Raw genomic sequence first — 12,773 nt, forward strand, 5'->3', positions numbered from 1 at the left:
TTAGTCACAGTCGCATGTGGTGATGCCACAGTCTCTGAGCGGCTCCATTGGAGCAATTAAGTCCCTGAGTGATGATAATAGTTGAAAGCAAGGGGCAGTTCCTCGTTCATCTTTCCCAGCCAAATCTCACCAGCTGATGTTGATATTGTGAATACGTCGTTTGAAACAAAATGTCTGCATTCTCTCCACAGTTCTGTTACACGCAGCTACTACAGAGGAGCAGCTGGAGCGCTCCTGGTCTATGACATTACCAGGTACCTACCTTTCCACACTGTAATTATACTGCAATGTGTCAGAATGACCATTTAAATAATGTTGTATTGTGGGATATGGACACAAACAAATGACTTACCTTTTCCTGCCAGTGCCAGAGTGCATATCTCCCAGACTTCATTTTCAGATTACTTCATAATTTTTTCTCATAAAGTGTATAAAAATAAACATTAGAAACTACCGAAAAAAAACTGAAAGCACAACGTTTTTGTTAGACATTCACAGCAACCATATCTTGAACTGTTGAAATTGGATGTGAAATTTAAATGTACTGACCCATGAAACTTAACTCTAAATAGTATTTCCAATTTACTCAAGTCATTTTTATGAGCACCTGTGTTGTTTACAGTCTGCAAGGTGTCAAAAAACGATTTTGTCCATACCACCTCCAGAAATTGTGCAATTTAATGACTATGCACCCACACAGTGTAATATGAATACCAGAACCCCCACACAGGCCTGTATTTCATGCGCTCTGTGTAGCGATAGAGGGGCTGTGAAATCAAGATGGAGTGAGTGCAGTAATGCAGATGGACAAGACTGTAATACAGTTTGTTTGTGGGAATGTATGAGCCTTTAAGGAGATAGAGATGGAGTGCAGAGTGGCAGGAGCTGTAATATGGAGGCTTCCTCTGGCAGGCAGCAGCAGTTGGCAAAGAAAAAGCCCATCACAGAAAGCTTCACCTGAGGAGACAACAAGGAGTGATCCGCAATGGGAGGGAGCACAAGGAGATGGATACATTTACCACATCTCATAGGTCAAAGGTTAGCAGGAAGGTGGACAGGAACGTAGTTGAGAGAGAAACATGCGAATCAGATTGCGGCTGCATGTGGATGAGGACTGATGTCATTCTTTGGCTGTTTGGGGAAGCAGCTATTAAGCATCATTCTGCTGACCCACACCCCTCTGCTAACCTCGCTGGCCTCATGTTACCATGGACAACAGGGTCCTGTCTCCATGGTGACCGTTGGCTTCAACCCAAAGAAGATGCCATGAAGGGTCTGTGACTCTCTTCATTGCCAACAGAATGCTCTATGTAATAATTAATAATCCCATGAGCTGAGTCGGGGAAGAGACTAGTTTCAGAAGGCATACTTGTGACTTTAACATCCCCGTTAAGATCCAAACAAACATGAGCACAGAATAAAATCCATCTAAGAATTTAACATTTGTTGGTCAAGTTTGGCCCTTTTTTTTTCTTTTTTAGGAAAAAAGTCTTAGCACCCTATAACAGTAAAACATCCTCCACTTTATATTTGGCATCCAGTAGCTGAAGACATGGTCCTATATCTGAGTGATATATCTGAGGTACTTACGATCTGGCTGCTGGTAGATAATATTTTGTCCTTCAGTGGAAATGACCTCCTGCTTGTAAGCTTCCATATAAAAAGGCTTCCAGGTGTTATTAAGGAAGAGGTTACTATGTGAGCAAGAAAAGTAATAAATGCATATTTGAGATCTTTGTAAAGTAATTTGCTGACTTGAAATGGGAATGCATTATTTACCACACAAAAGGAAGAGTATTTAAATTATAAGTATTTAAAGGCCCACATATATGAAATGTGTATGTCTTTGAGGTTATTCAGACTGAAAATCATTTGGTCTCACCATGTTACAGGCGGATTGTTTACACCCGACAATAAACGAGCCACTGTTTGTCCATCTGTCCTGTCTTACAGTCGAGAGACGTACAACGCTCTCACTAACTGGCTGACGGATGCACGGACTCTGGCGAGCCCCAACATTGTTATTATCCTATGTGGCAACAAGAAAGACCTGGACGCCGACAGAGAGGTGACCTTCCTGGAAGCATCACGCTTCGCTCAGGAGAACGGTAACTGGTGTTAAATCTACATTGTCAAGTCTCTCTTTTGTCTGTATTTTTCTGATTCTGATTCTTGTCGTTTGCTTCACCTGAATGTTGTTTTTGAACCTACATAGAGCTGATGTTCCTGGAGACAAGCGCTCTGACAGGGGAGAATGTCGAGGAGGGTTTCCTGAAATGTGCTCGCACCATCCTCAACAAGATAGATTCAGGTACACTGCTCATGAATCGCTACTTATGATATCCATGCTTGAACGCGTTGTGAGGCCATGTGGATCTGCCGGCATCACTCACGGTCCTCATTATGGTTCCTTTCAAAGGTGAGTTGGACCCAGAGAGGATGGGTTCAGGTATCCAGTATGGAGATGCTTCGTTGAGGCAGCTGCGACAGCCAAGAGGCACCACCGCACAGAATAAGCAGCAGTGTAATTGCTAGGGATCGGTGCCCCCCCCCCCCCCCCACCCCTCACCTCAGGCCCACACAGACGGGACGCCCCCTACAGGTCAGTGGCGTGTAATCACTCAAATAAGAGACATGTCTGATTATAGATAATGCTCCTGACCCCCTTCTCGTCTCTTTGCTCCAGCTCCAGGTGTTGTTTGGTGTGTGGGACCTTCTCTCTATAGTCTCACACACCTTGGATCACCTGGATGATTATTCATGGAGATCACTACAACCCCTGACCTCTGGTAAGACTCTCTACTTCTAACCTGAGGGGGTCTGCATTGCCCCTGTGTCTGGCAGGGAAACCTCTCGGTGTGAACACGCTGCGACCCTAACGAAGAGGAATCCTTCAGTGACTTACCGGACGAGGCAGAGTCAAGGGTTGTGTGTATGGGCTGCCCCACTGTTGTTTTATCTTTATTTCCTTCTGGTTTTAGTAACACCAACATGCTTTCTTTGTTTGCACATTATTGTTTGTAAAGTATTGGTGAACTATTTTGTGCATTCATTGAGTTTTTAATATTCCTTAAGGCACCAGTTGATATTTTGCTTTTTATTATCCTTTAACTGTACTTTCTGTAAATTCAGACATTGATGGTGACTAAGTGATAATCGGCCCTCTTCTGAGTAAAATCACATTTTTGGTTTTTATGTAGAACATATTGAAAACCAGATCCAATGTGAGTCTTTGTAGAGGTTTCTTCAGCTGTGGTCCAGTCATTATCCTGAATCAAATCAAAGCAGCTGATTGGTCAGTTTAAGTAGTTAATGTTTTTCTGGCCCAAATGTAGAGCACAGTTCTTTTACCCACTCTGAAATGTGTGTTACGTTGAGTCCTTTGACTTTTTGGTTTGCATTTAAATGCACTATTATGACATAGTGTGTGTAGAGTGTTGGCCTTGGTAATATACTTGATATAGTGGATCTGCGTTATATTAATCCTAGTCACCATGTCTCTAAACTGTGGGAATGGTCCAATCACTCCATTGTACGTCCACATAGAGGAGCATGTGGGTCAAGTTTAAAGCACAAAAAAATATATTTATTATATATTATTTTACTCCAAAGTCTATAGATTTGCATCAACAGATGTAGCCCATGGTAAAGTCTGGGTGTCTCTAGTCCTATCACAGTGTAAGGTCAAGAAAAGGTCATCAATCTTTGTAAACAAACAATGCCTTTGACTCCTCCTGCTGGGCTTTTTCTCCATTTTTTTTCCCTTTTGACTCTCCTTTAATTTATGCTTCACATTCTGTGTAAAAGACGTCACAGGAAACCACAGTTGGTTTTGCCTCAGTGCCATGTTTGGGGAAACTTTCAAGCTGCCCACTCAATTCTCCCATAGAGGCTTGACGCTGTTATCGTGTAAGTGTGCCTTGATAAAAGTCAGAATGCTGTTTTTGACCTTCCAAGGAGTTTTCACTTCTCTTTATCAAGCAAAGCAGCAGCTCAGCTACATAATGTCACTGAGTCTGCTGAGCCGACCCAGATGTTTTCTCCTTAGAACAGACCCCGATTTGCCCCAGAGAGAAACAGGGAATTTCCACTGAAACATGGTTTCCTTTTCCACGCAGCACTGACGGCATTGGTTTGTGGTGCTGCCGGAGGAGATTGAGGTTTGTGAGTTATAAACTTCCCACCCTACTGTTGAGTCAAAGGCACTGCTTCTGTCTGAACCACTGAGCGCCGGTCATACTGACCCAGCCAAGAGGAGATCAAAACAAACTGCCTGCAAATCTTATTTTCTCATGTCTTCTCCTCGAGTGTTGGCATACGTCCTCCCAGACAAACCATACGTGTTTTTTAAGTGAGCCAGCACACTGAAGGAAGAAAGATTGTGAGTTGTGCAAACAAAAGCACCAATAAACAGATGGTCAAAGATCTTTGAAGTTTTCATAAAATATTGGCATTGTGTGATAGTTTGTCTCCTTCTGCAAGTGCACTTTTACTTTTCATGTTATGTTTATATGCTGCAACTATAGAATTATCCATTTTATTTTAATTCAACGGTATACTGTAATAAAGATTTTAATTGTAGACGTTATCATTTCTTACTAAATAACAACTGAGATCCTTGATTTGATGTCCTTGATTCTGCTGTCACGAGGGAAGGCCGCTGTGGCGGTGAGAACTCCTGCTGCCTGAGGTTTTGTTTGTTTCAGCCTGCTGCTGACGTGGAGGTAGCGGTGAGAGGATGTTCACTTCCTGAGCTGTAAGTGGCCGTCAGCAGCAACGCTTATCACAAGATGTCATTTGTATTCAGTTATGAAGTCATCCAAATGGTTGAATGCTGAGAGACCGGAGTCTATGTATTTATTGTACAGATCACCAAAACAGCCATATGATGAGCATCGTTTTCTTACTTCCTGTCTACAGTCAATCATGTGATGAACGCAATCCAACTCAGTTGTTGCTTAGTAACTAATGTTATATAACCAACCCAAAAATACTACTGTACATCTCAAGTAACCTATGTTGTAAATAAGATTTGTCTATTGTTTATTGAGGGTGAATGTTGCTCATTGATTGTGATGAATATGCAATTCCCAGTAAACTGCTTGTTTTTTCAGTTAATCCCTTTCACCCGTCTCCTGGATGTTTATCTGTCTCTAAGTGACCGTAGGTTCCTGTTAAAGAGCTCAGTTCAGTGCCCGGCAGAGTTAATGTACAGCAGATCCTGAATATAGGTTAATCTATTTATATATATATATATCTTTTTATGTCAACTCTCCTGTCAGCAATAACGTATTAATACATCAGGTTTATCGGCAGCTGACTTAGCAGACCCTGAAATTTAACAATGGAACTCGTGTACATGATTAACTCTCCTCCTCGTTCATTCTGCAGTCGAGTCGTTTCTCAGGCAGGGTGAGGTTAGGATGTCAGAGGACTCACAAGACCGAGAGTAAATGCCCTCTGTGTCCAATTGTCTGGATTTATGCTCACGGGTCGATGGAGTACCAGCCAGAGTGGTTCAATGTAGTTGAAGTGGATATATTGACTGATTTATTGATCCTAAATAGGTGACCTCATAACCAAATTGAATAATTTACTGTGGTAGAGCTGTTTTACCACTAGATGGTGGTAAAATATTGTATAGAAAATCTCCAGTTCCTGTATTTAAAGACAAAGTACTTATTTTGTCTTATTTAAAGCCGTACTTGTCAAGCCTACAAATATGGAATCATTTTAATCACCATATTTTAAGGCATTTCAGGCGATAGATGGGAAAATGTAAATTTAATTTAAATAAAAAAAGGCCTTTTCTTTGAGATTAATCAAGCAGAAAACGATATTCATGTATCACTTATTTATTATTTACATATAATGGGACGTATTGACGTGGGTAGTTGAATTGGAGACAGTTAAACATACATACGCACATCTTCCATCAACAAACTCACACGGGGACAGAAGGGAAGCAGTACATATATTTCACAATTGCCTAATCATTAAAAAAAAAATACAAAAGTTCAACAACAGTAACATTTGTAACCAACTTTGTGATTGGATATGGTAAAATTAGAGTATGACAAGTAATTTCATTAGCATTTAAGTCCAGCAAAAGGAAATTAAGTGTTTGTTTGCTTTTTTGTCAAAGTTCATTGGAGGAATTTAAAAGCCAATTTATTTTTACGCCGTGGCAAAGGAGTTTATGGATCTTAAGTAAATAAGAACCACTCTTCCTGGAATGCATGTGTTAATTTCACAAAAACAACATACGCAAGATACACTGTATGTACACCATACCAAGCAAACTTCACAGTACTGCCTTATGTAAAATATACTTTTTTTTCTCCATCCGAGTGCGTTTTAAGTGCGACCAACAAGCACTATTTTTAAAGCAGTGAGTTGCATCAAATCATCCAGATAGTTTGAAATGCAATGAAAACGGCTTACAACATCCAGAGTGCGGCCATCTGAGCTGACATAACCTACACTGTTTATCATCATCACCCATGAGGATGTTGCCATAACACACCGTGGAAATGGCCCTCATCCTAAGCACACTCCATTCAATTATGAACCTGCCGTGTGGGTCAACTGCTCTGAAGGGCTTTCTAGTTGGAGTTTGCTTGTACTGTGAACCAGATAGGAATGAGCAGACGGTGTTACAAGTCTAATACCACATCACTGGCGAGGTCTTTGTTTCCATGGATTTATAGAAATGGCCGTCCCAGGCAGTCACTCTTTATCCACGGTGCTCGTTAGTCACAGTAGTGCCATTAAATCAAAGTTGAGGTTAATGAAGGGAGGAGGAGGAGGGCAGGAGAGAGCAGTGTCACACTGGTGGATCTACACCAGTGTTTGCACCCAGCAGATAAATGCAAAGACTAACTGGTTGAACGATCTCATTTCTGCAGCATCTGGCTTTGGAAAAAGGGAACAGAATATAAAGTCGACTGTAACTTATGCGGTATAGGAAATGTTAACATGTTGAAATGTACAGCCTTTTAATACTGGCAGACTTCATTAGAAGTAGAACAAATACAGAATATTGCGACATACAGACTGCTGTGACAAACAGGTTAATTGAACTTCCCTATTAATATATCCATATGTAAACAATATTGTGTATTTCTATTTCTAAAAACACCCCTCTCCCGAAGTTCTCTCAGGAGTGAGGTCTGCTCCGTAGAGGCAGGAAGATGATTTCCAGAGTGACGGGAACAAGGAGTAGGTCAGTTTGAGGTACCTGGGCGGGTAGGAAGGGTGGTGGGTTGTTTTCTACTCAAGCGACTGGAGCATGAGGAGCTGCTTCAGGACCTTGGTCTGACTGGTCTCCCTGATCTCTCCCGCCAGGAACATCTCGTCCACCACCGTGTACACCTTAAAGTGTAGACACAGGGAATGCATTAGAGGGCAGACATGGCCCCGAGTTTGTGATGAGAGGATTCAGGTAGGATTAAAAGGAAGTTCAAATACCACAAGTCACATGTAGTGTTGTTGGACCTGAAACCAAAGTACCATAATCTTCTTCCCTACACGTGGAAGGTTTGAGTTCCCTGGAAAATGGTCTGATACACCAACGACACGCAATCACCTAACCCGTGGTCATCATTGCTCAACTCCACCTCTGTGTCATCAAAATGTAAAAATAACTGCTGGATGACTAAATACAGAGATGAATCAGTCCTTCTTGGCCCCACACCTAAGAGAGGTGAGTGGCTGAGCTTGTGAAATAATTAAGTCCAGTGTTGATTTCTCTTATTTCTGGGTGTAACACATCAAACATAGTCGGCGCTTGCTTCAAGTAATGCTGTGGGGGCATGTGGGTGGATGTTCAGACACCTTGGGTAATTAGTAAGAACACTAGCAGCAGTTGGGATGGAGTTCAGAGGTGTTTGTTGCTTAGCATTTCTACATGAAAAATGTATATCCATCCCCAATTAAAATTATTTAGATGAATCTCACTGAGTGACCACTCAAGTTGTGAAAGTTATATTAATTCCGATGGCAGCATAACGAAAGGAACATTTTCTCATGTTCCACTTGTGCTCCTCTATGAGCAAGCTAATTAGAAAAATGTTTTGCAATGTCCTTACCTTGTAGAAGTTGAACACGAGGTCCAATTCACACACGTTGTGGAAATACTCATTCAGCACCTTACAGGAAAGAGAAGCACAATAAAAAATCCAAACTAGAGGATAACCAAATAGTCTACTGTGACCAGCCATAAAGGTGTATGGTAATTTCAGTCTTAATGTAATGCATAACAGAAATAAAAAGATGGTGTAGTAGCAGCAAAATCCTCTTTACAACCATGCAATCCAATTTCCACTACAACCGTGTAAAATACTCCAAATTAAAATGTATGCATTGCTTGTCAGGGCTGCCCCGTCTTAGTCGACTCATTTCTTTAGTCAATTAGTTATTTTTTTTATGCTTTTTTTCCCCCCATACTGAATTATTTATTTCCATGGTGAACACAAGATTTAAAGTGGAGCTTATCTGTGATTCTTTACAGATACTCACTGTCGATTAAATTACTAATCGATTAGTCGACCAAATCATACAATCCTTATTCATATAATGTGCTCCTCTCATCTTGTTTCCACAAGAACTCATTCACAGTGGCAGAACTACTGGCCCCTTGTTGAGAATTTGCAAGTAAATGTTGAAAGGAGCACCACAAAGTCCTGTGAGCTCATATTCTCAAAAAGCATGGACTGTATTGATCTTAAATTGGTTATATCTCCTTTGGCATGTGAAAGTGAAAGGAAAGTGCAACTTATATACTGTGCATTTCCAAATGCACTTACATGCACATTTCATAGTGAAACATTACATAAAATGACCTTCACCCAGAGTGCTCTGCATAAAAAAACAGTCTACTGTTTGTCTTAGCCAAAAACAAACATAGATTGTACCTTTAGCTTACAACATTAGTTGGTCTTTATGAGTTATAAAATTGAACACTGTTGGAAAAGGAAAAAGTTGTTAAACAGTAATTAAGCAAAGTGATAGATCAAGATGCACTTGATCTATCACTTGATATTTATAATAAACATACTGTAGCTAGTTATGCTGAGTAAGTCACTGAATAAATACATTAAATAATAAAATAATTAGCTGATTATGGCATTTTATTTCAGCCCAGTTTTAATTATGTAACATCTAACACCCAGAATCAGATTTAATTATTGTTAGATCTGCTGTCAAGCAACATCTGAAATGATGAGTAGCAGAGAATATTGATTAGCATTTAATTTGCTGCAGTAGCACTTTATGGTAATTTTAACACAGACAGGATGCAAATGTGCAAAAACTAGGTCATAGGCCCAGACATCATAAGGAAAATCTGATGTTTATCTGACCAAAATGCTGGCACATTACAAAATGTTATGGGTCCCAAATCTGGAATTACTGCTGCCATCGTGTTTGTGCCACGCCTGTGGATCAGTTGCTATCAGACTCAGTTTGTAATTACTGATCAATTTATATTTTATTGCTGAGGGCTTATTTCCAGCATCACTTGACCTAGCATTATCTAACGCCGATCAGAGTCGATGATGACTCACACCCTAAACATAATGCAAAAGGAACTATGACTCTGTCACGCTAAACGACCACAGTGGTTAAGATATTACATTGCACTAAATGTCAATTGACTGCAGTCCATAGATCCCACAAGAACGCATGTTTGATATTAAGGAACTGCCAGACAGTAGAGGAGGGCAAGTTTGTGAAGGAAATCATTAACAGACATTCCGGAAAACAAGCAGACCATGAGAAGTAAATCATCATAGTTCACTTACCAAGTCTATATGTCATGTGTTGTGCGTGTCAGTTACCTCTACAAAGTTGTGGATTCCCTCGAGGTATGCCAAGTTGTTATCGGTCACATCCACGCAAATACAGAAGTACAGACCAGCATAACGCCGGTAAATGATCTTGAAGTTCCTGAACTGTGAGAAAGAAAATGTAAAGCCTCTTAACAACCCCCTCTCTCATATTATGACAACAGCAGCAGCTTTGCTTGGACTTAAGTTGTAACGTAAAACACACCCAGTATATTTCTAACGACTTTGGAACAAAACGCACACAAAAAAATGGTCAGGATTTCTCGTTTGACAGTGTATTTCTCCAAATGGTTGAAATTGTGAAAGAAAAAAGACTTGTGATTTAGTAGCTAGTGGAAAATGTTTATATTGTGGGGTTCACATGAGTCACCCAATTATTTTACTGTGAAGTAGCCACGACAGAGACTCAACAACAAAGTGGTTTCAGTCATTATACTGTGGAAGGAATTAGAAGGAAAACAAGGTTCTGGTTTAACTGAACAAAGTATCCTGTTGGGGTATGTCACAGAACCACACAGAAAAAGAGAAGTAACCACGCATGCATATGATATTGACTAATCCCATACCTCCACGAAGTTGGTGTGCTTGGCATCCCTGACAGTTACCACAGCATGCACTTCCTCGATTAACTTCTGTTTCTCATCATCATCAAACTGCATGTACCACTTGGCCAGTCGTGTCTTTCCGGCTCGGTTCTGGATGAGGATGAAGCGAATCTATGGCATACAATTCAAGGGTAGAAAAATAGAGAAACAATAAGATTACGACAGAAACAGTCTGGGTGGTTTGAGACAGACATTTATTAGATCGGACACGACTATCCAATGTAACGTTCGACGTTGCTAATAGCTACGTTTGAAAGTCTAACAAGGTATACTGGTAGCATTAGCTTTAGCTAAACTGGCGGTGAGTAAACCACACCCATCTACTTTGACAACATGATTGTGCAACACCTTAGACAAAGTCAAAATGATTGCCAGGCGATATATTTGATCTGAACGGTAGTCTGTGTCCTCGGTACGAGATCGTGACTTCAGATCTGTGGCTTTAGCCTGCGAAGGTAAGTTAGCTAACCAAGCTAGCAAACGGTTTCTACTGACTGAATGGAGAGGTTATCTAGCGATCTCTCAAACGCTAGCAAGCTAGCGGAATTAGCGCTATTCCGATGAAAAGACAACATAGTTCATCCGTGACATAATTACCATTGTAGTCTTCTAAATATGGACCCGAGAGTCTCAAAAATAGCACGTTACTGAACCGTTATTCTACGTTTTTACATAAATACATCAGTGAAGTTTTTCGACCGCTCGTCCGCTATCGTCGCTGAGCTAACAGGAAGTGCAAAACTACGCTACGTCGCGTTGCATAGTGGGGGATGTAGTTTTTGTTGCCACATTTAGAGCCAATGGAATGTTATCTGGTACTACAAGAACCAGCGGTCCTACGTAGCGGCGCACTTTGGGTCACATGAGAAGCAAAGGGGACGTTCCTGTTTCTGTAGCAGATACACAGATTGTCATTAAAAACGTACGTTTTAATGAGATTTTAGTCAAATTTAGTTTAGTATAGCTGCCCAACTTCAGTGGCAAGCGGGATTACCTTTTCAACCCCACCATTTATAAAAAGAAAATATATGTCATTTTATTTTTTTTAAATGTTATACATAGTTACTAGCATTTCTTGGTGTGTGTGTGTGTGTGTGTGTGTGTGTGTGTGTGTGTGTGTGTGTGTGTGTGTGTGTGTGTGTGTGTGTGGCACATTTGTGACACACCACACCTAAGAATTTTCATAAACAATACAGAATGAAAAAGTAGCAGGACCGGTATATCTTTCCACCCTCTTGGAGGTTTCATCATTTGTGGTTGTTTTCTGCAGAGTCAGGGCTCAGAGTTTGTTTATTGGTCTGGTTGGGCAGCCGTTCACCACAGAACATTGCCCAGACAGCGTGGACAGCTTGTTTCTCTGTGCATTCTGGCGTTTAGGGGGTCAGAGGGGGATGGGGAACTGTGATTGTGAGGGATTGCACAACTAAGGGTGAAGGAATGTGCTTGTTCTTGGGACCCAGAAATATTTCTACAAATACAGAGAGGGTTGATAGGGAAAATATATCAAATGAAAGGGAAAACCAACCAGTGAGAAAACAATAAATGTAGTTTTTCCCCTCCATGTAGGTTTGCAGCTGTGTTTTGATTGTGGTGTTCTAAAAGCACAACACATGTGGTAATCTTTATATAAGAATTAAACAGCACATATAACCCTTCGTGTCATCATTTAAAAGCTAAGTGAGCAAACGTTGTACGGGGTCTGGCCCATGTTGAAAAACAGTGGTAGGAGAGAGAGATGTAAAACATAGGCAGATTATTGAACAGAAACTTTGACCCCTGCTAATCTTGCTCTGTGATTGGGGTCATGCAAATATTGCAGGGACCACAGTGACTAATGTGATTGGACAGAAGCTTGTGGACTTTTTCAAACGGAGGGCAGTGCACCTTGAACCCAGCCTGACTGTGTATTTAATGGTGGGTCACATTTCAAACTGTCAAGGCGCACATAGTGCACTTAATACATTGTAATCGTACAACTCATTTAAGAAAAATATAACTTTCTATCCTTAAAAATTATCATTTCTGATTGTTGGTTTTGCTATTCAACAGCCCAAGAGGTTAAATATTGTCTCAATATGTCAATATCAGAAAAATCGTGTTTTACATTCTTATGAAGTATTTGGTTTCATATCAGACATAGTTCAGATTACCAGAGGGAGAGGAGTCTCAGGGAGAGATGAGGAGAAATTCCAGGAGAAAGTCCCAATGCAAGACAGTTAACATCTGTTTGAGCTGTTAGAGTTGTTTTGTACAACACTGCACACATTTCTCCAAGTAAGTGGAAGTATAGTTGTGTCTTTCTGAGAATAAAAATACTTCT

The 12,773-nt window shown here is 40.6% G+C and overlaps 2 protein-coding genes across 4 annotated transcripts in view; one reads left to right on the forward strand and one right to left on the reverse strand.

Moving 5' to 3' along the window:
- The window catches only part of rab4b (RAB4B, member RAS oncogene family), a 10,989-nt gene extending 5,865 nt beyond the window's left edge, over positions 1-5,124 (forward strand). Inside the window, exons 4-8 of the mRNA XM_084020113.1 lie at positions 192-254; positions 1,954-2,108; positions 2,216-2,311; positions 2,420-2,602; positions 2,687-5,124. Coding sequence (XP_083876239.1) covers positions 192-254; positions 1,954-2,108; positions 2,216-2,311; positions 2,420-2,535 — 430 coding nt within the window. The 3' untranslated portion in view covers positions 2,536-2,602; positions 2,687-5,124. The remainder of the gene's footprint in view (positions 1-191; positions 255-1,953; positions 2,109-2,215; positions 2,312-2,419; positions 2,603-2,686) is intronic.
- Positions 5,125-5,839: 715 nt separating this feature from the next.
- On the reverse strand, positions 5,840-11,192 carry ap2s1 (adaptor related protein complex 2 subunit sigma 1). 3 transcript variants are annotated; one of them, XM_084018666.1, is made up of 6 exons: positions 11,051-11,192; positions 10,415-10,564; positions 9,840-9,953; positions 8,091-8,150; positions 7,241-7,374; positions 5,840-6,911 (listed from the first exon to the last, which is right to left on the reverse strand). In XM_084018666.1, the coding sequence occupies exons 1-5, from the start codon at positions 11,051-11,053 to the stop codon at positions 7,273-7,275; spliced, it is 429 nt and encodes a 142-aa protein (XP_083874792.1). In that variant the 5' UTR covers positions 11,054-11,192; the 3' UTR covers positions 5,840-6,911; positions 7,241-7,272. The 3 variants fall into 3 exon arrangements, with proteins under 3 accessions (XP_083874792.1, XP_083874791.1, XP_083874790.1); XM_084018665.1 differs by having other exon boundaries at positions 5,840-6,915; XM_084018664.1 differs by having other exon boundaries at positions 5,840-7,374.
- Positions 11,193-12,773: the final 1,581 nt, after the last annotated feature.

Source organism: Eutrigla gurnardus, assembly GCF_963514095.1.
Source record: "Eutrigla gurnardus genome assembly, chromosome: 10".
Lineage (NCBI taxonomy): Eukaryota > Metazoa > Chordata > Actinopteri > Perciformes > Triglidae > Eutrigla > Eutrigla gurnardus.

Excerpts from the sequence above, each read along its gene's own strand:
- ap2s1 (XM_084018666.1), bottom strand. Across the intron at positions 9,954-10,414 it reads AGCACACCAACTTCGTGGAG|TTCAGGAACTTCAAGATCAT; the intron begins GTATGGGATTAG and ends TCTTTCTCACAG. Across the intron at positions 7,375-8,090 it reads TCGTGTTCAACTTCTACAAG|GTGTACACGGTGGTGGACGA; the intron begins GTAAGGACATTG and ends CTACACTTTAAG.